General features: G+C 54.5%; 3 protein-coding genes across 3 annotated transcripts; 2 read left to right on the top strand and 1 right to left on the bottom strand.

Annotated features, from left to right (window-relative positions):
* Nucleotides 1-9,178: 9,178 nt before the first annotated feature.
* LOC135314918 (uncharacterized) lies at nt 9,179-18,378 on the top strand. The gene is given in 4 exon segments (XM_064459971.1): nt 9,179-10,692; nt 11,516-11,655; nt 16,224-16,442; nt 17,518-18,378. Coding segments are annotated over 4 exon segments (2,052 nt in total). The 5' UTR covers nt 9,179-9,253; the 3' UTR covers nt 17,772-18,378.
* Nucleotides 18,379-20,353: 1,975 nt separating this feature from the next.
* LOC135314919 (inositol 1,4,5-trisphosphate receptor-interacting protein-like 1) lies at nt 20,354-21,684 on the top strand. Its single transcript, XM_064459972.1, is given in 1 exon segment — nt 20,354-21,684. A coding segment is annotated over 1 exon segment (1,302 nt). The 3' UTR covers nt 21,656-21,684.
* Nucleotides 21,685-26,813: 5,129 nt separating this feature from the next.
* On the bottom strand, nt 26,814-27,857 carry LOC135314920 (inositol 1,4,5-trisphosphate receptor-interacting protein-like 1). Its single transcript, XM_064459974.1, has one exon. The coding sequence runs from the start codon at nt 27,855-27,857 to the stop codon at nt 26,814-26,816; it is 1,044 nt and encodes a 347-aa protein (XP_064316044.1).

The raw sequence follows: 27,857 nt of genomic DNA on the forward strand, positions 1-27,857 counted from the left end.
TGGCCCGCCCTGTCTGTGCTCCTGCCATGGGCCTCATCCTGCAGAAGGGCTTTGGGAAATGAAAGCCTGCCACAGCATCTGAGATACTGCTTCGCAAATGCCTCTGTAGATGAGAATGGGTAGGTATTGGATAGGTAGAATATGTCTGGACCTATGTATAAATATAATGAGGTAGCCGGCTACGTTATGCTTGATTTGTGGAAAACCACCGAGCAGCCAGGCTTGCGCAACCCTGAAGTAAATTAGCAATGTCTCTCCTGAGGGTGTGATTATCGACTCGTTGCACACCGGGCAGCGAATCCGCTTTTCGGACAACATCTGTGCGCCTGACGGCCTTGGGCTGCGCGCGGGAGGCCCTGGCCAGCAGGCAGCAGGTCTTGGGAGAGTTGGGCGGTGCTGGCTGTCCCCGCAACCGCTTCCAACCATGGGAAGTGTTAGGAAACTTTCGCAACTGTCCCGCACCGACTCAGGAGAGAGGCTAGGGTGCAAAGTACAGAATTACAAGAGAAATTCTTTATTCATGCGCATGAGGTGTCCCATGCAAACTGGGGCACTCCAAACATGGTTTTACACGAGGTTCTTATACCTTTCTCTAGCATTCAGGCACAACGTGATTTGACCAAGCGCTACTTAACACGCACATACTACTATTTTGCAAAGCAGCCGTCGTTCTGTGGCATCACCATCCACCTGTTCTTTCTGGATCTAAACGACCCTGGAGTTGGTCTTGCTACAGGTACTTATCTATGACGCCAGCTAACGGGAGGCTTTCACAGAGGTGTTTGTTAGAGGGGCTTGGATGCAGATGTGACCGTGTGGGATTGGAGAATTCAGAGCACGTGAGTAACGGACAGCATCCAGGAACTTCAAGCGGGCAAAGTTGAGCCATCACCTGCATTAGAACCGGTGCCACCAGGAAAGCACGTCAGGTATTAGCAATTGGAGATTCTATGAGTGTGGCGAAACACTGGAACAGGTTGCCCAGAGAGGTGGTAGATGCCCCACCCCTGGAAACATTCAAGGTCAGGTTGGACAGGGCGCCGAGCAACCTGACCCAGTGGAAGATGTGTGGAATAATCGGTGGGGGTGACTTAGAAATTAAACTTATGTTTTTAGAAAAGGTACAGCATGGAAGAGTCTTGCAGGGTAGCGTGCGGCTGACAGGTGAGCAATCCATTCCATGGAAGTCCCCTAGGCTCGTAACCTTAGATGTCAGCGATGCCAGGAGAACTTGGTGTTCTGACTCTAGGAGGATTTGTCCGGAGGGTGGAACGGTGTGGAGACACCATGGCCAGGCTCCGTGACCACGGAGCTGGTACACTGCACATTTGCCCAGGCTCCGTGACCACGGAGCTGGTACACTGCACGTTTGCTACCCCGAGCCAACAGTCTGTCATGGTTTTGACAAAATGCTGTCCTTTTTATCATTATAATACCAAAACACACCTCCGTCCCAAAAGCTACTGCTACAAAAGTTTGCGGATACTATCCTTCAAAGTCCGAGCCTCCCCGTAAGAGGAAGCGGCGTATCCAGAAAGTTCCCAAAATAAAACTCAATAGCAACAAAGTCACTATTAAGCAGGCATTCTTTATTACAGCGCTGGGCAGCACTGGGGATTGCTCCACCACGAGTGCTCCAGTGATTCGGTAAACTTCCAAAGATTATTATGCTATAAAGTCATGCATAGTCATAAGGTTCCCGAGGATTCATTAACGTATGGAAAAGTTCAATCCGCGTGCATAGTTGTCTTTTTAGTGGTCTTCGGGGGTCCTCCAGTGGTCTCCGATGGTCTTCCTCACCTGTCCGATGGTTGAACTTTGGGTTTCCTTTGCCTATATATAGTCACTGAATTATCTCATCAGTCCTTTGGCCTTGGACTATCACAAGAGGCTGATGCTTATCTCGGCACTGATGTCCCGAGTCTATGTTATCGATGAATTTACGAGCTTATTCAAGGTCCTTTTAATCCTATCAGGCACCAAGTGGCATTCTTCAAATACCTAACACTATCTTTGCAAGGGAGGAAGCCACAAGACAAGAAGGATGTGTACAATTAGGTCTGAGTCAGGGACTGTCAGGGGTTTAGTCCTTTCACTACCTGCCTCTAAGATGCAACCACCCCTCACTGGGCAAAGCAAGGGAATTTTACACCAATCATAATAAAGGTGCGTATGACTAGAGTCACTCAAGCTCCACCTGAAAGGTAAAAAATAGTATAAATTAGGTTAAGAGAAAAAGGGTGTTGGGGAAGATACCATCGCGTACCACTCTGACTGATGTGCTGAGTACAGCGGAGCACGTCTGAAATATCTTTATGCTAATGCGCACAGCAGGAGGAATAAAGAAGAGGAGCTAGAAGCTTTGGCCCAGTCCCAGAGCTAGAACGTCATCGGCGTACGCAAAAGCTGGTGGGATGAGTCCTGTGACTGGTGTGCCGTGACGTGGCAGACGCTTACGGGCTCTTCAGGAGAGAGAGGCAGGGCAGGTGAGGCGGAGGGGTTGATTCAGGGAATGCACAGTTAAACGTCACCAATGCAATCTAGTGTAGCGCAACAAATGTTGGGGCCCGGAGCCAAAACTCAGCCAGGATAACGAGGTAGCCTTGGGCTGTAAGGTAACAGGCAGAGCTTGCACGATGACGGAAACTTGTTGCTTTGGGGGAGTCAGAGGGGCGTCAGGACAAGAAGCGCCTAAACAAAGTTATAAGGACGCTGCAGAACTACCAAACTCCTGTCTGGAAACCACCCCGTGATCCCTGAGGTTCCCCTCAGAAGCACCCGGGACAAACAGGCAACAGCCTCAGACTGCCACTGCTGTAAGGGGCCTCAGGCAAGAATGCACCCAAGGATGTAATCTTCCCAAGCCTGATGGGGAACATCCTGGGGGGGATGCAAACAACCTAGCAGCAGGTGCCACTCAAAACCAAGACAAAAGGAGCTAAGGACATCTCCATCTAGATAAGAGTCAGAACACCCGTTGAAACCAACACCCCTTGCAATACACTGGCAAGATTACTGGATGGGCCAACTCATGACCGACCATATGTGGAAGAAGGGACTTAAAATGCATGCGTAATTAAGAGGCAAGTATTATAATTAGTGCCAGGAAATCTAATGCGTATGTATATAACTGAGCAATATAAGCTTTGTCCATCAGGACTTGCAGTGTGCAAGTCAGGAGGAGCGACGCCCCTTGCACCCAGGGCTGCAATAAACCTACCTGCTTTATAACTCTCCGTGAGTTGTAGAGTTTGTTTCCGCGCCTCAGGGTAGCACTGGGTGGAAAGGAGGGGCTGGACTGTGCACAGGGCTTGCAGCTGGGGACGGCATGGTTGAGAGCCGCCGCCTAAGGGTGAAGGGGAAAGCAAATAAAGCGGATGCTTTTGTGGCAGCCTACCACTGACCATCCAGCCAGGGCGATGCCACCGATGAATTATTGGACTAGGAAGTAAGGGATATCTCTGGATCAACTGCCCTCTTCCTTATGGGTGGTTTGAACTTCCCAGGCGTCAACTGGGAATATCGTACAGTGGACGCAAACAGGTCCAGGAAATTCCTGAAGCACACTGAAGATAACTTCTTGGTTATCTTAGCAGGTGCTAAGGGGGCCGACCAGGAAAGGTGCCCTCCTAGATTTGTTGCTTGTAAAGAAAGAGGGAGTGGTGGGCAATGTGGTGATTGGTGGCTGTCTTGGTCACTAGTTACAGTGACCACGAAGTAACGGAGTTCCCAGGCGTTGGCGATAGAGGAAAGCTGCCAGCAGAACTTGGAGCCTGGATGCGGGGAGAGGTGACTTGGGGCTGCTGAAGCAGCTAGTTAGTAAGGTTCCCTGGGAATCTGCTTTCACGGGTATTGGCTGTCCATGGATGCTGGCCACTTTGTAAGAGCCATCTCTTAAGAGCGCAGGAGCAGGCAATTCCAAGGTGTCAGAAGTCAAGCAAGTGGGGCAGAGGGCCGGCTTGGCTGAACAGGGATCCTCTTCAAGAACATAGGTGGAGAAGGAAAGTGTACGGACACTGGAAGCAAGGAAAGAGAGGCGACACGAGAAGACGACAGAGATGGGGCTTGCCACTGTAGGGGGAAAATCTGTGCAGCCAAAGCTCCGTTAGAGTTCAAGCTGGCCAGCACTAGGACATGAGGAAATGGACTGACGCTGCGTCAGGGGAATTTCAGATTGGACATTAGGAAAAGGTTCTTCACTAAGAGGGTGGCTGGTCACTGGAACAGGCTCCCCGGGGAAGCGGTCACGGCAGCAAGCCTGCCAGAGTTCAAGGGGCGTCTGGATGATGCTCTTTAGTCATATGACTTAGTTTTAGGTAGCCCTGCAAGGAGCAGGGAGTTGGAGACAATGATCCTTATGGGTCCCTTCCAACTTGAGCTATTCTATGGCTCTTTGACAATAATCTGAGGGCCGCTGTACAAGGCTAGCAAGTTTCCTGGTAACCCAAGCCGCAGGGAGGTGAACGCTTCCTGTAAAGGCAGGTCTGCTCAGCAGAACAGGGCAGTAGTGAACGGCTTCTTTGTTTTGCTTTACCTGGCCACGTAGCTTTTGCTGCTAAACTGTCCTCTCTCAACCCACAAGTCTTCCCCCTTTCACCCTGCTGATGCACTCAGCCTGCCCACTGTTGGCAAGGGATTGAGCAGCTGCGTGATGCCAAGCTGCCTACTAGGATTAGCCTGCACCACCTGGGAAGGCAAGGCCCAATGAATCACTGAAACCAGAGGGCACTGCACCCGCTCTTCTGCAAAATGTTGGCCGACTGTGTGGCAGCTGAGCTGTCAGCACCCCATGCCCGCATTCCCCAGCAAAGTGATGCATGGAACCTCAGGGACGCAGCGCTTGTGTGTTCAACAAGTGATTTATTGGCATGTTGGCACCTCTGCCATAGCACAGCTCTCTGGCCACGTCCCGCTGATGGTAAGCCTGGCCTCTGCCTACTCGATGCTCAGGAAGGTGTCCGAGTCACCTTGCTGCACCCCAAACAGCATCTCAATCAGGAGGAGACTATCAGAAGCATCCACAACCCGGAGCTTGCAGGAGCGCCTGGAGGGCAGCACTGTGAGGCGGCTGTGTCGCGACCGAGGCAAAACCCGCCAGGCTGCACGTACCAATATCTGGAACCAGCGTGTGGTTTTCTCCACGTCTAGGTAGGGGCCGGTGCAGAGGGTGCCTAGCAGGCTGGGACCCTGATTTCTCCTCAGCTCCTCCTTGGGGTGGTGGAGGAAGCACAGCATGTCCTTCACCAGCCGCTCCCTCATGCAGGTACACACCAGCTCCACGCGGAGGCGGGAGTTCCTTGCCGGCATCTCCTCATCAGTGCCCAGCTCGAGGTGGAAGGCGTGCCCGCGGGGGGCCTGCAGGGGCACGAGCAGGCGGTAGACGGCGTCATCCTCACGGGGACTCCAGCCTTGGCAGAAACTGCCCTCCCCAATGGCTGGCATCAGTCGCGGCATGAAACTATTCCTGCAGAGTCTTCGGCAGGTACGCAGAAGTTCATCCACCAGCTCCTCCACCATGACAAATGATTCTGGCACGTCCAGAAGGCGCTCCGCCAAAATTCTGCCCATATCCAGAGCAACACTGGGTTTTCCTTCTTGCTCCTGCCTGTGCCCCTTCTTTCTGCAACTGCCTTTCTTGCTGCATGTGTCGGTCTCATGGCTCCTTCTGCTGAGCCACCACCAGAGCCCAAAGAGCAGGACCAGGACTCCAGCAATGGCCCAGAACTGTCGCTGCTGCAAGGCAGCAAAGAGCAGAGCTCCCCAGGTCATGACGCTTGGCTCTTGGCTCGTCTGAACCTGGCTCCTTTGCCTCTGGCTGCTCTGCTTCAGCTCCTGCAGCAGCCGAGACATCTCCAGGCTCAGCAGCTGCGCACGTTGCTGCATGCGCTCGCGCGTGGCCTCATCCAGCTCATCACCAACCTTCTGCGGGTACCAAATGGTCCCTAGCAGAACCCGGATGAGGAATTCTGTGGCAGCCATGGCCTGCGGGAGGAGGGAGAGAAGGGGTTGAGTGTGGCTGGAAGGGAAGGAGGTGGTGGCGGGGGGAGCTGGGGGCAGGGAGGAGAGGGGGCAAGGCAGCTGGGAGGCAGCAAGGCCTGCGCCCACCCGCGGCAGCGGCATCACCGTGCCCTGCCCAAGGCGCTCCCACGAGCGGCTGTGCCCTCGATGCAGGGTGAGAACCCACCCCACCGGGGGCGCGCGCTTCTGCCCCGGCCCTCGTCCAGCCCAGCCTCTGCCTGCGTGCGCACTCACCGCTGGCCCAGGCTGTACTGGGGCAGGGCGTCCTGCTGGCGCCCCTGATAACCGCCCCCATTGTGACTCGTCCCCTCTGCTGTCACAGGCGCCAGAGCGCATCACGGGCACGCCCGCCGGCCAGCCCCGCCCCTCGGCCCCACCCCGGAGCAGCAACTCACAGCTCCCCAGGCAGCCAGAGCCCTGACAGCCAGAAAGCGCAGACCCACCCGGCAGGACAAGGCCGGGTGACTCGATTTGGGGAAATTACTTTATTAACAATCAACTCGGTTCACTTGGGTAAGTCGATATCACGGTGGGCGCAGGCTTTTCCACCGACACCTTGATGACAGCTGTGATGCCCCTCCTGACCACCATACCCCTGTCAGGCTGGCGCAGGAGGGATTTCCTGCTGCGGCTGCAGGATACCATGAGATACCTGCGCTGCTGCCTGGAGGAGAATCGCCTTGACCACCTCTTCTCTGGCAATGAGAACATGCCCCAGGAGATCATCTTGCCCCCTGCCTTCCAAACAGCTGAACCCCTCAACCTTTCCCAGGAAGGAACGCTAGTTAATTAAAACAAATTGCTGGTTAGGGAAGCTCTTCTCTCACATTCCCCGTGACCTTGGGCCAGCTGGAGTGGTAGACCTATTCAATGCTGCTTTTTCCTCAAGAGGGATGTGGAGAAGTGGCTGTAAGGCGTCATCACTGTAGTTTGCAGTTGTGGGAAACCAACAGGTCCAGCTATCAAGCAGTGACACTTCTCCACGGCTCTTAAATTGACAGGAGGGCTTCTGGTGGTCCAGTTCAACCTTCCTTTGGGACTGCCCCACGGCCACTTAATCTGTAGCTTTCAGGTACCGCAACAACAGGATCTATTAGGGTGCAGAGGATTGTGGGGGGTTGGGGTGCAGTTTCCTGGGAAGGACTTACAGCAGAACCTAGGCATCATGGCACTCTGGACACTTGTGCCAGGGTACAGCGAGGGCCAGCCGCTCCCTCAGGGCCTGGAAGTCAGGAGCTGAGTGTGCTAAGACAAAGGCCTGTCCCACCACCTCCACCCAGGTAGTGGGGCAGGCCTGGAGACCCTTGGCAGGTTCACTCATGCCTGCAGATCATCAAGCAGGTTCACGGTGATGAGGCAGGATGAGTTCAGGCCAGGAAGTCAACCTGCAGCTCAGGGCTGTGGGGACAAGGCCAGGCCGAGGCCAGGCTGGGATAGTGGCCCACTGGTGGGCCTGGCTCAACGGAGCCCATGGCCAGGCCAGGCAAGGCTGGGGGAAGCTGGAAACTGACAACCTGAAGTGTCGCTCTGACGGGGACTGACAGCCCTGGTTTGAGCTGCAGGGGGATTCTGGGCCATGGACAGGGCGGAGGGAAGGCCTGGGGGGGCTGGTCAGGGCCCTGGCAACCATGGAGGCAGCGTATCTCGTAAGCCAGTTAATTAATACTTTTTGCTCCTAAGCTAGGAGAGACCCATGACACCGTTTAGGGACCAGGGAAAGCGAAGCGATGCAGACTTCTTGCACGTGCGTTATTTACACAGTCGATTGCAGGGAAACCCACGTAGTGACATCCAGTGGCAATGGAGTGCAGGGAGCATTTCCTGCCTGTGACATGACACGCTGAGACAGGGTTTTCTTATGCCGAGTCCTGCTCTTGCTCCTTTCCACTCCCATCACGCCCACAGTTCAGCCATTTCCTTTTTCTACATATGGTGTTAGCTATCTTGCTTCGTCCTTGTGCATTCCCTGTCCTTTGGCAGATTATAGCCTGAAATTAACTCCAGTTTAATGGAAAAGGTTATCAGTTGCCATGGAAATGCCTTACCATGTGATTGTGGTTGTACTTCCTGTTGTGCTTAGGGCTGAAACCATTAGACGAGCCTTGTTTTTACACTTGCTTACAGTTCTATAGATATCTGTTACTCAAAACTGCGGACAGAATGTTCAGTCTTCTAACACAGGTCATTTTGGTTTTTATGCTGTGATCTTATGCCAAGCTGTTAAACACTTATGCTAAAGCTTTCTGCAACAGACATCCTCAGACTTCCTGGTTTGTTATTTAAGAACTGCAAAGCCAAATTCCTGCTGATAACTATTAACTGTCAAGGAAATAGGTTGATTTCCATGAACAAAGAGAATGCTGAAGCTGGTCGCTTGCCTTTGCTGGCTGGCTGATACTGAGATAAGAGCTCTAGGATGCAGGAGGTATGGGCCGCTGTGCCAGGCAGCCTAGCACGGAAAACTGCCCAATGCTGGGTGACTCTTGGCCTCAGTGTTAGCGACTGTAAACAGCACCTCCTTTTCCTCAGGGGTATACCTGCCACCACTAATAGCTCATCTGGGGATCTGTGCTGGCTCTTTCTTTGTTCATCGTATATATTAGGGATTCCAGTAATGCAGTTGATTGGTAATAAAGTAATAAATTAATGAAGTAATTTCCCCTAATCGAGTCACTGTTTTGCCAGTGGTGGTAATTGCTGAGTGATCTCCCTGTCTTTATCGAAAAGCACTGCATTTTGTTGTCATTTTCTCCTCCTGCAGTCATGTGGAGCGGCAATGATTGAGCGGTTTGGTGAGACCTGGTGCCCAGCTGTGCTCAACCACTGACAGTATCCATGGCACATGTCACCGGATCTTAGGTTTGGTGAGGGTTTCAGGGGTCTTTTGTCTGCTTTGTAAGGGGAGCCATTGGGCTATCAAGCTATGGATGCTTGAAGCAGCTGTGAGTTGCTGCTCCGGGGTGGGGCCGAGGGGCGGGGCTGGCCGGCGGGCGTGCCCGTGATGCGCTCTGGCGCCTGTGACAGCAGAGGGGACGAGTCACAATGGGGGCGGTTATCAGGGGCGCCAGCAGGACGCCCTGCCCCAGTACAGCCTGGGCCAGCGGTGAGTGCGCACGCAGGCAGAGGCTGGGCTGGACGAGGGCCGGGGCAGAAGCGCGCGCCCCCGGTGGGGTGGGTTCTCACCCTGCATCGAGGGCACAGCCGCTCGTGGGAGCGCCTTGGGCAGGGCACGGTGATGCCGCTGCCGCGGGTGGGCGCAGGCCTTGCTGCCTCCCAGCTGCCTTGCCCCCTCTCCTCCCTGCCCCCAGCTCCCCCCGCCACCACCTCCCTCCCTTCCAGCCACACTCAACCCCTTCTCTCCCTCCTCCCGCAGGCCATGGCTGCCACAGAATTCCTCATCCGGGTTCTGCTAGGGACCATTTGGTACCCGCAGAAGGTCGGTGATGAGCTGGATGAGGCCACGCGTGAGCGCATGCAGCAACGTGCGCAGCTGCTGAGCTTGGAGATGTCTCGGCTGCTGCAGGAGCTGGAGCAGAGCAGCCAGGAGCAGAGCAATGTGGCCTGGGGAGCTCTGCTCTTTGCTGCCTTGCAGCAGCGACAGTTCTGGGCCATTGCTGGAGTCCTGGTCCTGCTCTTTGGGCTCTGGTGGTGGCTCAGCAGAAGGAGCCATGAGACCGACACATGCAGCAAGAAAGGCAGTTGCAGAAAGAAGGGGCACAGGCAGGAGCAAGAAGGAAAACCCAGTGTTGCTCTGGATGTGGGCAGAATTTTGGCGGAGCGCCTTCTGGACGTGCCAGAATCATTTGTCATGGTGGAGGAGCTGGTGGATGAACTTCTGCGTACCTGCCGAAGACTCTGCAGGAATAGTTTCATGCCGCGACTGATGCCAGCCATTGGGGAGGGTAGTTTCTGCCAAGGCTGGAGTCCCCGTGAGGATGACGCCGTCTACCGCCTGCTCGTGCCCCTGCAGGCCCCCCGCGGGCACGCCTTCCACCTCGAGCTGGGCACTGATGAGGAGATGCCGGCAAGGAACTCCCGCCTCCGTGTGGAGCTGGTGTGTACCTGCACGAGGGAGCGGCTGGTGAAGGACATGCTGTGCTTCCTCCACCACCCCAAGGAGGAGCTGAGGAGAAATCAGGGTCCCAGCCTGCTAGGCACCCTCTGCACCGGCCCCTACCTAGACGTGGAGAAAACCACACGTTGGTTCCAGACATTGGTACGTGCAGCCTGGCAGGTTTTGCCTCGGTCGCAACACAGCCGCCTCACAGTGCTGCCCTCCAGGCGCTCCTGCAAGCTCCGGGTTGTGGATGCTTCTGATAGTCTCCTCCTGATTGAGATGCTGTTTGGGGTGCAGCAAGGTGACTCGGACACCTTCCTGAGCATCGAGTAGGCAGAGGCCAGGCTTACCATCAGCGGGATGTGGCCAGAGAGCTGTGCTATGGCAGAGGTGCACATCTTCACGCACAGGGCCAGGCGTGGCGGCACTCCCCGGGGAGCTGGTCCTGCAGAACCAAGCACGCTGGACACGGAGAACACACAGCTCCGTCAGCTGTGGGAATTGCTGCTGCACCTTTCCTGCGCAGAAGAAGCACGCCCTGGGGAGCGGGGCCCCATGCAGCTGAAGGGGCCGTTGCAAGGAGGCTTGCGACAGAGACACCCGTTGCCTGCTGGACGGTGACTGCCCTTCCTCTCTGAGAGACACTGTCCCCTCCGGGACCTTTACTCTGTGCCAAGGTGCCAATAAATCGTGTCTTTGAATAAACGCTGATTCTGCGAGTGTCTGTGCACCACTTTGTTGGGGAACATGGGCACGGGGTGCTCCCTGCTCAGCTGGCGCAGTTAGAGAGCATTTTGCAGAAGAGCTGATGCAGTGGGCTCTGGTTTCGCTGATTGTTTAACTATGGCCTGCCCTGTCCGTGCTCCTGCCATGGGCCTCATCCTGCAGAAGGGCTTTGGGAAATGAAAGCCTGCCACAGCATCTGAGATACTGCTTCGCAAATGCCTCTGTAGATGAGAATGGGTAGGTATTGGATAGGTAGAATATGTCTGGACCTATGTATAAATATAATGAGGTAGCCGGCTACGTTATGCTTGATTTGTGGAAAACCACCGAGCAGCCAGGCTTGCGCAACCCTGAAGTAAATTAACAATGTCTCTCCTGAGGGTGTGATTATCGACTCGTTGCACACCGGGCAGCGAATCCGCTTTTCGGACAACATCTGTGCGCCTGACGGCCTTGGGCTGCGCGCGGGAGGCCCTGGCCAGCAGGCAGCAGGTCTTGGGAGAGTTGGGCGGTGCTGGCTGTCCCCGCAACCGCTTCCAACCATGGGAAGTGTTAGGAAACTTTCGCAACTGTCCCGCACCGACTCAGGAGAGAGGCTAGGGTGCAAAGTACAGAATTACAAGAGAAATTCTTTATTCATGCGCATGAGGTGTCCCATGCAAACTGGGGCACTCCAAACATGGTTTTACACGAGGTTCTTATACCTTTCTCTAGCATTCAGGCACAACGTGATTTGACCAAGCGCTACTTAACACGCACATACTACTATTTTGCAAAGCAGCCGTCGTTCTGTGGCATCACCATCCACCTGTTCTTTCTGGATCTAAACGACCCTGGAGTTGGTCTTGCTACAGGTACTTATCTATGACGCCAGCTAACGGGAGGCTTTCACAGAGGTGTTTGTTAGAGGGGCTTGGATGCAGATGTGACCGTGTGGGATTGGAGAATTCAGAGCACGTGAGTAACGGACAGCATCCAGGAACTTCAAGCGGGCAAAGTTGAGCCATCACCTGCATTAGAACCGGTGCCACCAGGAAAGCACGTCAGGTATTAGCAATTGGAGATTCTATGAGTGTGGCGAAACACTGGAACAGGTTGCCCAGAGAGGTGGTAGATGCCCCACCCCTGGAAACATTCAAGGTCAGGTTGGACAGGGCGCCGAGCAACCTGACCCAGTGGAAGATGTGTGGAATAATCGGTGGGGGTGACTTAGAAATTAAACTTATGTTTTTAGAAAAGGTACAGCATGGAAGAGTCTTGCAGGGTAGCGTGCGGCTGACAGGTGAGCAATCCATTCCATGGAAGTCCCCTAGGCTCGTAACCTTAGATGTCAGCGATGCCAGGAGAACTTGGTGTTCTGACTCTAGGAGGATTTGTCCGGAGGGTGGAACGGTGTGGAGACACCATGGCCAGGCTCCGTGACCACGGAGCTGGTACACTGCACATTTGCCCAGGCTCCGTGACCACGGAGCTGGTACACTGCACATTTGCCCAGGCTCCGTGACCACGGAGCTGGTACACTGCACGTTTGCTACCCCGAGCCAACAGTCTGTCATGGTTTTGACAAAATGCTGTCCTTTTTATCATTATAATACCAAAACACACCTCCGTCCCAAAAGCTACTGCTACAAAAGTTTGCGGATACTATCCTTCAAAGTCCGAGCCTCCCCGTAAGAGGAAGCGGCGTATCCAGAAAGTTCCCAAAATAAAACTCAATAGCAACAAAGTCACTATTAAGCAGGCATTCTTTATTACAGCGCTGGGCAGCACTGGGGATTGCTCCACCACGAGTGCTCCAGTGATTCGGTAAACTTCCAAAGATTATTATGCTATAAAGTCATGCATAGTCATAAGGTTCCCGAGGATTCATTAACGTATGGAAAAGTTCAATCCGCGTGCATAGTTGTCTTTTTAGTGGTCTTCGGGGGTCCTCCAGTGGTCTCCGATGGTCTTCCTCACCTGTCCGATGGTTGAACTTTGGGTTTCCTTTGCCTATATATAGTCACTGAATTATCTCATCAGTCCTTTGGCCTTGGACTATCACAAGAGGCTGATGCTTATCTCGGCACTGATGTCCCGAGTCTATGTTATCGATGAATTTACGAGCTTATTCAAGGTCCTTTTAATCCTATCAGGCACCAAGTGGCATTCTTCAAATACCTAACACTATCTTTGCAAGGGAGGAAGCCACAAGACAAGAAGGATGCGTACAATTAGGTCTGAGTCAGGGACTGTCAGGGGTTTAGTCCTTTCACTACCTGCCTCTAAGATGCAACCACCCCTCACTGGGCAAAGCAAGGGAATTTTACACCAATCATAATAAAGGTGCGTATGACTAGAGTCACTCAAGCTCCACCTGAAAGGTAAAAAATAGTATAAATTAGGTTAAGAGAAAAAGGGTGTTGGGGAAGATACCATCGCGTACCACTCTGACTGATGTGCTGAGTACAGCGGAGCACGTCTGAAATATCTTTACGCTAATGCGCACAGCAGGAGGAATAAAGAAGAGGAGCTAGAAGCTTTGGCCCAGTCCCAGAGCTAGAACGTCATCGGCGTACGCAAAAGCTGGTGGGATGAGTCCTGTGACTGGTGTGCCGTGACGTGGCAGACGCTTACGGGCTCTTCAGGAGAGAGAGGCAGGGCAGGTGAGGCGGAGGGGTTGATTCAGGGAATGCACAGTTAAACGTCACCAATGCAATCTAGTGTAGCGCAACAAATGTTGGGGCCCGGAGCCAAAACTCAGCCAGGATAACGAGGTAGCCTTGGGCTGTAAGGTAACAGGCAGAGCTTGCACGATGACGGAAACTTGTTGCTTTGGGGGAGTCAGAGGGGCGTCAGGACAAGAAGCGCCTAAACAAAGTTATAAGGACGCTGCAGAACTACCAAACTCCTGTCTGGAAACCACCCCGTGATCCCTGAGGTTCCCCTCAGAAGCACCCGGGACAAACAGGCAACAGCCTCAGACTGCCACTGCTGTAAGGGGCCTCAGGCAAGAATGCACCCAAGGATGTAATCTTCCCAAGCCTGATGGGGAACATCCTGGGGGGGATGCAAACAACCTAGCAGCAGGTGCCACTCAAAACCAAGACAAAAGGAGCTAAGGACATCTCCATCTAGATAAGAGTCAGAACACCCGTTGAAACCAACACCCCTTGCAATACACTGGCAAGATTACTGGATGGGCCAACTCATGACCGACCATATGTGGAAGAAGGGACTTAAAATGCATGCGTAATTAAGAGGCAAGTATTATAATTAGTGCCAGGAAATCTAATGCGTATGTATATAACTGAGCAATATAAGCTTTGTCCATCAGGACTTGCAGTGTGCAAGTCAGGAGGAGCGACGCCCCTTGCACCCAGGGCTGCAATAAACCTACCTGCTTTATAACTCTCCGTGAGTTGTAGAGTTTGTTTCCGCGCCTCAGGGTAGCACTGGGTGGAAAGGAGGGGCTGGACTGTGCACAGGGCTTGCAGCTGGGGACGGCATGGTTGAGAGCCACCGCCTAAGGGTGAAGGGGAAAGCAAATAAAGCGGATGCTTTTGTGGCAGCCTACCACTGACCATCCAGCCAGGGCGATGCCACCGATGAATTATTGGACTAGGAAGTAAGGGATATCTCTGGATCAACTGCCCTCTTCCTTATGGGTGGTTTGAACTTCCCAGGCGTCAACTGGGAATATCGTACAGTGGACGCAAACAGGTCCAGGAAATTCCTGAAGCACACTGAAGATAACTTCTTGGTTATCTTAGCAGGTGCTAAGGGGGCCGACCAGGAAAGGTGCCCTCCTAGATTTGTTGCTTGTAAAGAAAGAGGGAGTGGTGGGCAATGTGGTGATTGGTGGCTGTCTTGGTCACTAGTTACAGTGACCACGAAGTAACGGAGTTCCCAGGCGTTGGCGATAGAGGAAAGCTGCCAGCAGAACTTGGAGCCTGGATGCGGGGAGAGGTGACTTGGGGCTGCTGAAGCAGCTAGTTAGTAAGGTTCCCTGGGAATCTGCTTTCACGGGTATTGGCTGTCCATGGATGCTGGCCACTTTGTAAGAGCCATCTCTTAAGAGCGCAGGAGCAGGCAATTCCAAGGTGTCAGAAGTCAAGCAAGTGGGGCAGAGGGCCGGCTTGGCTGAACAGGGATCCTCTTCAAGAACATAGGTGGAGAAGGAAAGTGTACGGACACTGGAAGCAAGGAAAGAGAGGCGACACGGGAAGACGACAGAGATGGGGCTTGCCACTGTAGGGGGAAAATCTGTGCAGCCAAAGCTCGGTTAGAGTTCAAGCTGGCCAGCACTAGGACATGAGGAAATGGACTGACGCTGCGTCAGGGGAATTTCAGATTGGACATTAGGAAAAGGTTCTTCACTAAGAGGGTGGCTGGTCACTGGAACAGGCTCCCCGGGGAAGCGGTCACGGCAGCAAGCCTGCCAGAGTTCAAGGGGCGTCTGGATGATGCTCTTTAGTCATATGACTTAGTTTTAGGTAGCCCTGCAAGGAGCAGGGAGTTGGACACAATGATCCTTATGGGTCCCTTCCAACTTGAGCTATTCTATGGCTCTTTGACAATAATCTGAGGGCCGCTGTACAAGGCTAGCAAGTTTCCTGGTAACCCAAGCCGCAGGGAGGTGAACGCTTCCTGTAAAGGCAGGTCTGCTCAGCAGAACAGGGCAGTAGTGAACGGCTTCTTTGTTTTGCTTTACCTGGCCACGTAGCTTTTGCTGCTAAACTGTCCTCTCTCAACCCACAAGTCTTCCCCCTTTCACCCTGCTGATGCACTCAGCCTGCCCACTGTTGGCAAGGGATTGAGCAGCTGCGTGATGCCAAGCTGCCTACTAGGATTAGCCTGCACCACCTGGGAAGGCAAGGCCCAATGAATCACTGAAACCAGAGGGCACTGCACCCGCTCTTCTGCAAAATGTTGGCCGACTGTGTGGCAGCTGAGCTGTCAGCACCCCATGCCCGCATTCCCCAGCAAAGTGATGCATGGAACCTCAGGGACGCAGCGCTTGTGTGTTCAACAAGTGATTTATTGGCATGTTGGCACCTCTGCCATAGCACAGCTCTCTGGCCACGTCCCGCTGATGGTAAGCCTGGCCTCTGCCTACTCGATGCTCAGGAAGGTGTCCGAGTCACCTTGCTGCACCCCAAACAGCATCTCAATCAGGAGGAGACTATCAGAAGCATCCACAACCCGGAGCTTGCAGGAGCGCCTGGAGGGCAGCACTGTGAGGCGGCTGTGTCGCGACCGAGGCAAAACCCGCCAGGCTGCACGTACCAATATTTGGAACCAGCGTGTGGTTTTCTCCACGTCTAGGTAGGGGCCGGTGCAGAGGGTGCCTAGCAGGCTGGGACCCTGATTTCTCCTCAGCTCCTCCTTGGGGTGGTGGAGGAAGCACAGCATGTCCTTCACCAGCCGCTCCCTCATGCAGGTACACACCAGCTCCACGCGGAGGCGGGAGTTCCTTGCCGGCATCTCCTCATCAGTGCCCAGCTCGAGGTGGAAGGCGTGCCCGCGGGGGGCCTGCAGGGGCACGAGCAGGCGGTAGACGGCGTCATCCTCACGGGGACTCCAGCCTTGGCAGAAACTGCCCTCCCCAATGGCTGGCATCAGTCGCGGCATGAAACTATTCCTGCAGAGTCTTCGGCAGGTACGCAGAAGTTCATCCACCAGCTCCTCCACCATGACAAATGATTCTGGCACGTCCAGAAGGCGCTCCGCCAAAATTCTGCCCATATCCAGAGCAACACTGGGTTTTCCTTCTTGCTCCTGCCTGTGCCCCTTCTTTCTGCAACGGCCTTTCTTGCTGCATGTGTCGGTCTCATGGCTCCTTCTGCTGAGCCACCACCAGAGCCCAAAGAGCAGGACCAGGACTCCAGCAATGGCCCAGAACTGTCGCTGCTGCAAGGCAGCAAAGAGCAGAGCTCCCCAGGTCATGACGCTTGGCTCTTGGCTCGTCTGAACCTGGCTCCTTTGCCTCTGGCTGCTCTGCTTCAGCTCCTGCAGCAGCCGAGACATCTCCAGGCTCAGCAGCTGCGCACGTTGCTGCATGCGCTCGCGCGTGGCCTCATCCAGCTCATCACCAACCTTCTGCGGGTACCAAATGGTCCCTAGCAGAACCCGGATGAGGAATTCTGTGGCAGCCATGGCCTGCGGGAGGAGGGAGAGAAGGGGTTGAGTGTGGCTGGAAGGGAGGGAGGTGGTGGCGGGGGGAGCTGGGGGCAGGGAGGAGAGGGGGCAAGGCAGCTGGGAGGCAGCAAGGCCTGCGCCCACCCGCGGCAGCGGCATCACCGTGCCCTGCCCAAGGCGCTCCCACGAGCGGCTGTGCCCTCGATGCAGGGTGAGAACCCACCCCACCGGGGGCGCGCGCTTCTGCCCCGGCCCTCGTCCAGCCCAGCCTCTGCCTGCGTGCGCACTCACCGCTGGCCCAGGCTGTACTGGGGCAGGGCGTCCTGCTGGCGCCCCTGATAACCGCCCCCATTGTGACTCGTCCCCTCTGCTGTCACAGGCGCCAGAGCGCATCACGGGCACGCCCGCCGGCCAGCCCCGCCCCTCGGCCCCACCCCGGAGCAGCAACTCACAGCTCCCCAGGCAGCCAGAGCCCTGACAGCCAGAAAGCGCAGACCCACCCGGCAGGACAAGGCCGGGTGACTCGATTTGGGGAAATTACTTTATTACCAATCAACTCGGTTCACTTGGGTAAGTCGATATCACGGTGGGCGCAGGCTTTTCCACCGACACCTTGATGACAGCTGTGATGCCCCTCCTGACCACCATACCCCTGTCAGGCTGGCGCAGGAGGGATTTCCTGCTGCGGCTGCAGGATACCATGAGATACCTGCGCTGCTGCCTGGAGGAGAATCGCCTTGACCACCTCTTCTCTGGCAATGAGAACATGCCCCAGGAGATCATCTTGCCCCCTGCCTTCCAAACAGCTGAACCCCTCAACCTTTCCCAGGAAGGAACGCTAGTTAATTAAAACAAATTGCTGGTTAGGGAAGCTCTTCTCTCACATTCCCCGTGACCTTGGGCCAGCTGGAGTGGTAGACCTATTCAATGCTGCTTTTTCCTCAAGAGGGATGTGGAGAAGTGGCTGTAAGGCGTCATCACTGTAGTTTGCAGTTGTGGGAAACCAACAGGTCCAGCTATCAAGCAGTGACACTTCTCCACGGCTCTTAAATTGACAGGAGGGCTTCTGGTGGTCCAGTTCAACCTTCCTTTGGGACTGCCCCACGGCCACTTAATCTGTAGCTTTCAGGTACCGCAACAACAGGATCTATTAGGGTGCAGAGGATTGTGGGGGGTTGGGGTGCAGTTTCCTGGGAAGGACTTACAGCAGAACCTAGGCATCATGGCACTCTGGACACTTGTGCCAGGGTACAGCGAGGGCCAGCCGCTCCCTCAGGGCCTGGAAGTCAGGAGCTGAGTGTGCTAAGACAAAGGCCTGTCCCACCACCTCCACCCAGGTAGTGGGGCAGGCCTGGAGACCCTTGGCAGGTTCACTCATGCCTGCAGATCATCAAGCAGGTTCACGGTGATGAGGCAGGATGAGTTCAGGCCAGGAAGTCAACCTGCAGCTCAGGGCTGTGGGGACAAGGCCAGGCCGAGGCCAGGCTGGGATAGTGGCCCACTGGTGGGCCTGGCTCAACGGAGCCCATGGCCAGGCCAGGCAAGGCTGGGGGAAGCTGGAAACTGACAACCTGAAGTGTCGCTCTGACGGGGACTGACAGCCCTGGTTTGAGCTGCAGGGGGATTCTGGGCCATGGACAGGGCGGAGGGAAGGCCTGGGGGGGCTGGTCAGGGCCCTGGCAACCATGGAGGCAGCGTATCTCGTAAGCCAGTTAATTAATACTTTTTGCTCCTAAGCTAGGAGAGACCCATGACACCGTTTAGGGACCAGGGAAAGCGAAGCGATGCAGACTTCTTGCACGTGCGTTATTTACACAGTCGATTGCAGGGAAACCCACGTAGTGACATCCAGTGGCAATGGAGTGCAGGGAGCATTTCCTGCCTGTGACATGACACGCTGAGACAGGGTTTTCTTATGCCGAGTCCTGCTCTTGCTCCTTTCCACTCCCATCACGCCCACAGTTCAGCCATTTCCTTTTTCTACATATGGTGTTAGCTATCTTGCTTCGTCCTTGTGCATTCCCTGTCCTTTGGCAGATTATAGCCTGAAATTAACTCCAGTTTAATGGAAAAGGTTATCAGTTGCCATGGAAATGCCTTACCATGTGATTGTGGTTGTACTTCCTGTTGTGCTTAGGGCTGAAACCATTAGACGAGCCTTGTTTTTACACTTGCTTACAGTTCTATAGATATCTGTTACTCAAAACTGCGGACAGAATGTTCAGTCTTCTAACACAGGTCATTTTGGTTTTTATGCTGTGATCTTATGCCAAGCTGTTAAACACTTATGCTAAAGCTTTCTGCAACAGACATCCTCAGACTTCCTGGTTTGTTATTTAAGAACTGCAAAGCCAAATTCCTGCTGATAACTATTAACTGTCAAGGAAATAGGTTGATTTCCATGAACAAAGAGAATGCTGAAGCTGGTCGCTTGCCTTTGCTGGCTGGCTGATACTGAGATAAGAGCTCTAGGATGCAGGAGGTATGGGCCGCTGTGCCAGGCAGCCTAGCACGGAAAACTGCCCAATGCTGGGTGACTCTTGGCCTCAGTGTTAGCGACTGTAAACAGCACCTCCTTTTCCTCAGGGGTATACCTGCCACCACTAATAGCTCATCTGGGGATCTGTGCTGGCTCTTTCTTTGTTCATCGTATATATTAGGGATTCCAGTAATGCAGTTGATTGGTAATAAAGTAATAAATTAATGAAGTAATTTCCCCTAATCGAGTCACTGTTTTGCCAGTGGTGGTAATTGCTGAGTGATCTCCCTGTCTTTATCGAAAAGCACTGCATTTTGTTGTCATTTTCTCCTCCTGCAGTCATGTGGAGCGGCAATGATTGAGCGGTTTGGTGAGACCTGGTGCCCAGCTGTGCTCAACCACTGACAGTATCCATGGCACATGTCACCGGATCTTAGGTTTGGTGAGGGTTTCAGGGGTCTTTTGTCTGCTTTGTAAGGGGAGCCATTGGGCTATCAAGCTATGGATGCTTGAAGCAGCTGTGAGTTGCTGCTCCGGGGTGGGGCCGAGGGGCGGGGCTGGCCAGCGGGCGTGCCCGTGATGCGCTCTGGCGCCTGTGACAGCAGAGGGGACGAGTCACAATGGGGGCGGTTATCAGGGGCGCCAGCAGGACGCCCTGCCCCAGTACAGCCTGGGCCAGCGGTGAGTGCGCACGCAGGCAGAGCTGGGCTGGACGAGGGCCGGGGCAGAAGCACGCGCCCCCGGTGGGGTGGGTTCTCACCCTGCATCGAGGGCACAGCCGCTCGTGGGAGCGCCTTGGGCAGGGCACGGTGATGCCGCTGCCGCGGGTGGGCGCAGGCCTTGCTGCCTCCCAGCTGCCTTGCCCCCTCTCCTCCCTGCCCCCAGCTCCCCCCGCCACCACCTCCCTCCCTTCCAGCCACACTCAACCCCTTCTCTCCCTCCTCCCGCAGGCCATGGCTGCCACAGAATTCCTCATCCGGGTTCTGCTAGGGACCATTTGGTACCCGCAGAAGGTCGGTGATGAGCTGGATGAGGCCACGCGTGAGCGCATGCAGCAACGTGCGCAGCTGCTGAGCCTGGAGATGTCTCGGCTGCTGCAGGAGCTGGAGCAGAGCAGCCAGGAGCAGAGCAATGTGGCCTGGGGAGCTCTGCTCTTTGCTGCCTTGCAGCAGCGACAGTTCTGGGCCATTGCTGGAGTCCTGGTCCTGCTCTTTGGGCTCTGGTGGTGGCTCAGCAGAAGGAGCCATGAGACCGACACATGCAGCAAGAAAGGCAGTTGCAGAAAGAAGGGGCACAGGCAGGAGCAAGAAGGAAAACCCAGTGTTGCTCTGGATGTGGGCAGAATTTTGGCGGAGCGCCTTCTGGACGTGCCAGAATCATTTGTCATGGTGGAGGAGCTGGTGGATGAACTTCTGCGTACCTGCCGAAGACTCTGCAGGAATAGTTTCATGCCGCGACTGATGCCAGCCATTGGGGAGGGTAGTTTCTGCCAAGGCTGGAGTCCCCGTGAGGATGACGCCGTCTACCGCCTGCTCGTGCCCCTGCAGGCCCCCCGCGGGCACGCCTTCCACCTCGAGCTGGGCACTGATGAGGAGATGCCGGCAAGGAACTCCCGCCTCCGCGTGGAGCTGGTGTGTACCTGCACGAGGGAGCGGCTGGCGAAGGACATGCTGTGCTTCCTCCACCACCCCAAGGAGGAGCTGAGGAGAAATCAGGGTCCCAGCCTGCTAGGCACCCTCTGCACCGGCCCCTACCTAGACGTGGAGAAAACCACACGTTGGTTCCAGATATTGGTACGTGCTGCCTGGCAGGTTTTGCCTCGGTCGCGACACAGCCACCTCACAGTGCTGCCCTCCAGGCGCTCCTGCAAGCTCCGGGTTGTGGATGCTTCTGATAGTCTCCTCCTGATTGAGATGCTGTTTGGGGTGCAGCAAGGTGACTCGGACACCTTCCTGAGCATCGAGTAGGCAGAGGCCAGGCTTACCATCAGCGGGACGTGGCCAGAGAGCTGTGCTATGGCAGAGGTGCACATCTTCACGCACAGGGCCAGGCGTGGCGGCACTCCCCGGGGAGCTGGTCCTGCAGAACCAAGCACGCTGGACACGGAGAACACACAGCTCCGTCAGCAGTGGGAATTGCTGCTGCGCCTTTCCTGCGCAGAAGAAGCACGCCCTGGGGAGCGGGGCCCCATGCAGCTGAAGGGGCCGTTGCAAGGAGGCTTGCGACAGAGACACCCGTTGCCTGCTGGACGGTGACTGCCCTTCCTCTCTGAGAGACACTGTCCCCTCCGGGACCTTTACTCTGTGCCAAGGTGCCAATAAATCGTGTCTTTGAATAAACGCTGATTCTGCGAGTGTCTGTGCACCACTTTGTTGGGGAACATGGGCACGGGGTGCTCCCTGCTCAGCTGGCGCAGTTAGAGAGCATTTTGCAGAAGAGCTGATGCAGTGGGCTCTGGTTTCGCTGATTGTTTAACTATGGCCTGCCCTGTCCGTGCTCCTGCCATGGGCCTCATCCTGCAGAAGGGCTTTGGGAAATGAAAGCCTGCCACAGCATCTGAGATACTGCTTCGCAAATGCCTCTGTAGATGAGAATGGGTAGGTATTGGATAGGTAGAATATGTCTGGACCTATTGTATAAATATAATGAGGTAGCCGGCTACGTTATGCTTGATTTGTGGAAAACCACCGAGCAGCCAGGCTTGCGCAACCCTGAAGTAAATTAGCAATGTCTCTCCTGAGGGTGTGATTATCGACTCGTTGCACACCGGGCAGCGAATCCGCTTTTCGGACAACATCTGTGCGCCTGACGGCCTTGGGCTGCGCGCGGGAGGCCCTGGCCAGCAGGCAGCAGGTCTTGGGAGAGTTGGGCGGTGCTGGCTGTCCCCGCAACCGCTTCCAACCATGGGAAGTGTTAGGAAACTTTTGCAACTGTCCCGCACCGACTCAGGAGAGAGGCTAGGGTGCAAAGTACAGAATTACAAGAGAAATTCTTTATTCATGCGCATGAGGTGTCCCATGCAAACTGGGGCACTCCAAACGTGGTTTTACACGAGGTTCTTATACCTTTCTCTAGCATTCAGGCACAACGTGATTTGACCAAGCGCTACTTAACACGCACATACTACTATTTTGCAAAGCAGCCGTCGTTCTGTGGCATCACCATCCACCTGTTCTTTCTGGATCTAAACGACCCTGGAGTTGGTCTTGCTACAGGTACTTATCTATGACGCCAGCTAACGGGAGGCTTTCACAGAGGTGTTTGTTAGAGGGGCTTGGATGCAGATGTGACCGTGTGGGATTGGAGAATTCAGAGCACGGGAGTAACGGACAGCATCCAGGAACTTCAAGCGGGCAAAGTTGAGCCATCACCTGCATTAGAACCGGTGCCACCAGGAAAGCACGTCAGGTATTAGCAATTGGAGATTCTATGAGTGTGGCGAAACACTGGAACAGGTTGCCCAGAGAGGTGGTAGATGCCCCACCCCTGGAAACATTCAAGGTCAGGTTGGACAGGGCGCCGAGCAACCTGACCCAGTGGAAGATGTGTGGAATAATCGGTGGGGGTGACTTAGAAATTAAACTTATGTTTTTAGAAAAGGTACAGCATGGAAGAGTCTTGCAGGGTAGCGTGCGGCTGACAGGTGAGCAATCCATTCCATGGAAGTCCCCTAGGCTCGTAACCTTAGATGTCAGCGATGCCAGGAGAACTTGGTGTTCTGACTCTAGGAGGATTTGTCCGGAGGGTGGAACGGTGTGGAGACACCATGGCCAGGCTCCGTGACCACGGAGCTGGTACACTGCACATTTGCCCAGGCTCCGTGACCACGGAGCTGGTACACTGCACGTTTGCTACCCCGAGCCAACAGTCTGTCATGGTTTTGACAAAATGCTGTCCTTTTTATCATTATAATACCAAAACACACCTCCGTCCCAAAAGCTACTGCTACAAAAGTTTGTGGATACTATCCTTCAAGGTCCGAGCCTCCCCGTAAGAGGAAGCGGCGTATCCAGAAAGTTCCCAAAATAAAACCAATAGCAACAAAGTCACTATTAAGCAGGCATTCTTTATTACAGCGCTGGGCAGCGCTGGGGATTGCTCCACCACGAGTGCTCCAGTGATTCGGTAAACTTCCACAGATTATTATGCTATAAAGTCATGCATAGTCATAAGGTTCCCGAGGATTCATTAACGTATGGAAAAGTTCAATCCGCGTGCATAGTTGTCTTTTTAGTGGTCTTCGGGGGTCCTCCAGTGGTCTCCGATGGTCTTCCTCACCTGTCCGATGGTTGAACTTTGGGTTTCCTTTGCCTATATATAGTCACTGAATCATCTCATCAGTCCTTTGGCCTTGGACTATCACAAGAGGCTGATGCTTATCTCGGCACTGATGTCCCGAGTCTATGTTATCGATGAATTTACGAGCTTATTCAAGGTCCTTTTAATCCTATCAGGCACCAAGTGGCATTCTTCAAATACCTAACACTATCTTTGCAAGGGAGGAAGCCACAAGACAAGAAGGATGCGTACAATTAGGTCTGAGTCAGGGACTGTCAGGGGTTTAGTCCTTTCACTACCTGCCTCTAAGATGCAACCACCCCTCACTGGGCAAAGCAAGGGAATTTTACACCAATCATAATAAAGGTGCGTATGACTAGAGTCACTCAAGCTCCACCTGAAAGGTAAAAAATAGTATAAATTAGGTTAAGGGAAAAAGGGTGTTGGGGAAGATACCATCGCGTACCACTCTGACTGATGTGCTGAATACAGCGGAGCACGTCTGAAATATCTTTACGCTAATGCGCACAGCAGGAGGAATAAAGAAGAGGAGCTAGAAGCTTTGGCCCAGTCCCAGAGCTAGAACGTCATCGGCGTACGCAAAAGCTGGTGGGATGAGTCCTGTGACTGGTGTGCCGTGACGTGGCAGACGCTTACGGGCTCTTCAGGAGAGAGAGGCAGGGCAGGCGAGGCGGAGGGGTTGATTCAGGGAATGCACAGTTAAACGTCACCAATGCAATCTAGTGTAGCGCAACAAATGTTGGGGCCCGGAGCCAAAACTCAGCCAGGATAACGAGGTAGCCTTGGGCTGTAAGGTAACAGGCAGAGCTTGCACGATGACGGAAACTTGTTGCTTTGGGGGAGTCAGAGGGGCGTCAGGACAAGAAGCGCCTAAACAAAGTTATAAGGACGCTGCAGAACTACCAAACTCCTGTCTGGAAACCACCCCGTGATCCCTGAGGTTCCCCTCAGAAGCACCCGGGACAAACAGGCAACAGCCTCAGACTGCCACTGCTGTAAGGGGCCTCAGGCAAGAATGCACCCAAGGATGTAATCTTCCCAAGCCTGATGGGGAACATCCTGGGGGGGATGCAAACAACCTAGCAGCAGGTGCCACTCAAAACCAAGACAAAAGGAGCTAAGGACATCTCCATCTAGATAAGAGTCAGAACACCCGTTGAAACCAACACCCCTTGCAATACACTGGCAAGATTACTGGATGGGCCAACTCATGACCGACCATATGTGGAAGAAGGGACTTAAAATGCATGCGTAATTAAGAGGCAAGTATTATAATTAGTGCCAGGAAATCTAATGCGTATGTATATAACTGAGCAATATAAGCTTTGTCCATCAGGACTTGCAGTGTGCAAGTCAGGAGGAGCGACCCCCCTTGCACCCAGGGCTGCAATAAACCTACCTGCTTTATAACTCTCCGTGAGTTGTAGAGTTTGTTTCCGCGCCTCAGGGTAGCACTGGGTGGAAAGGAGGGGCTGGACTGTGCACAGGGCTTGCAGCTGGGGACGGCATGGTTGAGAGCCGCCGCCTAAGGGTGAAGGGGAAAGCAAATAAAGCGGATGCTTTTGTGGCAGCCTACCACTGACCATCCAGCCAGGGCGATGCCACCGATGAATTATTGGACTAGGAAGTAAGGGATATCTCTGGATCAACTGCCCTCTTCCTTATGGGTGGTTTGAACTTCCCAGGCGTCAACTGGGAATATCGTACAGTGGACGCAAACAGGTCCAGGAAATTCCTGAAGCACACTGAAGATAACTTCTTGGTTATCTTAGCAGGTGCTAAGGGGGCCGACCAGGAAAGGTGCCCTCCTAGATTTGTTGCTTGTAAAGAAAGAGGGAGTGGTGGGCAATGTGGTGATTGGTGGCTGTCTTGGTCACTAGTTACAGTGACCACGAAGTAACGGAGTTCCCAGGCGTTGGCGATAGAGGAAAGCTGCCAGCAGAACTTGGAGCCTGGATGCGGGGAGAGGTGACTTGGGGCTGCTGAAGCAGCTAGTTAGTAAGGTTCCCTGGGAATCTGCTTTCACGGGTATTGGCTGTCCATGGATGCTGGCCACTTTGTAAGAGCCATCTCTTAAGAGCGCAGGAGCAGGCAATTCCAAGGTGTCAGAAGTCAAGCAAGTGGGGCAGAGGGCCGGCTTGGCTGAACAGGGATCCTCTTCAAGAACATAGGTGGAGAAGGAAAGTGTACGGACACTGGAAGCAAGGAAAGAGAGGCGACACGAGAAGACGACAGAGATGGGGCTTGCCACTGTAGGGGGAAAATCTGTGCAGCCAAAGCTCGGTTAGAGTTCAAGCTGGCCAGCACTAGGACATGAGGAAATGGACTGACGCTGCGTCAGGGGAATTTCAGATTGGACATTAGGAAAAGGTTCTTCACTAAGAGGGTGGCTGGTCACTGGAACAGGCTCCCCGGGGAAGCGGTCACGGCAGCAAGCCTGCCAGAGTTCAAGGGGCGTCTGGATGATGCTCTTTAGTCATATGACTTAGTTTTAGGTAGCCCTGCAAGGAGCAGGGAGTTGGACACAATGATCCTTATGGGTCCCTTCCAACTTGAGCTATTCTATGGCTCTTTGACAATAATCTGAGGGCCGCTGTACAAGGCTAGCAAGTTTCCTGGTAACCCAAGCCGCAGGGAGGTGAACGCTTCCTGTAAAGGCAGGTCTGCTCAGCAGAACAGGGCAGTAGTGAACGGCTTCTTTGTTTTGCTTTACCTGGCCACGTAGCTTTTGCTGCTAAACTGTCCTCTCTCAACCCACAAGTCTTCCCCCTTTCACCCTGCTGATGCACTCAGCCTGCCCACTGTTGGCAAGGGATTGAGCAGCTGCGTGATGCCAAGCTGCCTACTAGGATTAGCCTGCACCACCTGGGAAGGCAAGGCCCAATGAATCACTGAAACCAGAGGGCACTGCACCCGCTCTTCTGCAAAATGTTGGCCGACTGTGTGGCAGCTGAGCTGTCAGCACCCCATGCCCGCATTCCCCAGCAAAGTGATGCATGGAACCTCAGGGACGCAGCGCTTGTGTGTTCAACAATTGATTTATTGGCATGTTGGCACCTCTGCCATAGCACAGCTCTCTGGCCACGTCCCGCTGATGGTAAGCCTGGCCTCTGCCTACTCGATGCTCAGGAAGGTGTCCGAGTCACCTTGCTGCACCCCAAACAGCATCTCAATCAGGAGGAGACTATCAGAAGCATCCACAACCCGGAGCTTGCAGGAGCGCCTGGAGGGCAGCACTGTGAGGCGGCTGTGTCGCGACCGAGGCAAAACCCGCCAGGCTGCACGTACCAATATTTGGAACCAGCGTGTGGTTTTCTCCACGTCTAGGTAGGGGCCGGTGCAGAGGGTGCCTAGCAGGCTGGGACCCTGATTTCTCCTCAGCTCCTCCTTGGGGTGGTGGAGGAAGCACAGCATGTCCTTCACCAGCCGCTCCCTCGTGCAGGTACACACCAGCTCCACGCGGAGGCGGGAGTTCCTTGCCGGCATCTCCTCATCAGTGCCCAGCTCGAGGTGGAAGGCGTGCCCGCGGGGGGCCTGCAGGGGCACGAGCAGGCGGTAGACGGCGTCATCCTCACGGGGACTCCAGCCTTGGCAGAAACTGCCCTCCCCAATGGCTGGCATCAGTCGCGGCATGAAACTATTCCTGCAGAGTCTTCGGCAGGTACGCAGAAGTTCATCCACCAGCTCCTCCACCATGACAAATGATTCTGGCACGTCCAGAAGGCGCTCCGCCAAAATTCTGCCCATATCCAGAGCAACACTGGGTTTTCCTTCTTGCTCCTGCCTGTGCCCCTTCTTTCTGCAACTGCCTTTCTTGCTGCATGTGTCGGTCTCATGGCTCCTTCTGCTGAGCCACCACCAGAGCCCAAAGAGCAGGACCAGGACTCCAGCAATGGCCCAGAACTGTCGCTGCTGCAAGGCAGCAAAGAGCAGAGCTCCCCAGGTCATGACGCTTGGCTCTTGGCTCGTCTGAACCTGGCTCCTTTGCCTCTGGCTGCTCTGCTTCAGCTCCTGCAGCAGCCGAGACATCTCCAAGCTCAGCAGCTGCGCACGTTGCTGCATGCGCTCGCGCGTGGCCTCATCCAGCTCATCACCAACCTTCTGCGGGTACCAAATGGTCCCTAGCAGAACCCGGATGAGGAATTCTGTGGCAGCCAT

The sequence above is a fragment of the Phalacrocorax carbo genome, chromosome 9, assembly GCF_963921805.1.
Source record: "Phalacrocorax carbo chromosome 9, bPhaCar2.1, whole genome shotgun sequence".
NCBI lineage: Eukaryota > Metazoa > Chordata > Aves > Suliformes > Phalacrocoracidae > Phalacrocorax > Phalacrocorax carbo.

Excerpts from the sequence above, each read along its gene's own strand:
- LOC135314920 (XM_064459974.1), bottom strand. The coding sequence starts at position 27,857 with ATGGCTGCCACAGAATTCCTCATCCGGGTTCTGCTAGGGACCATTTGG.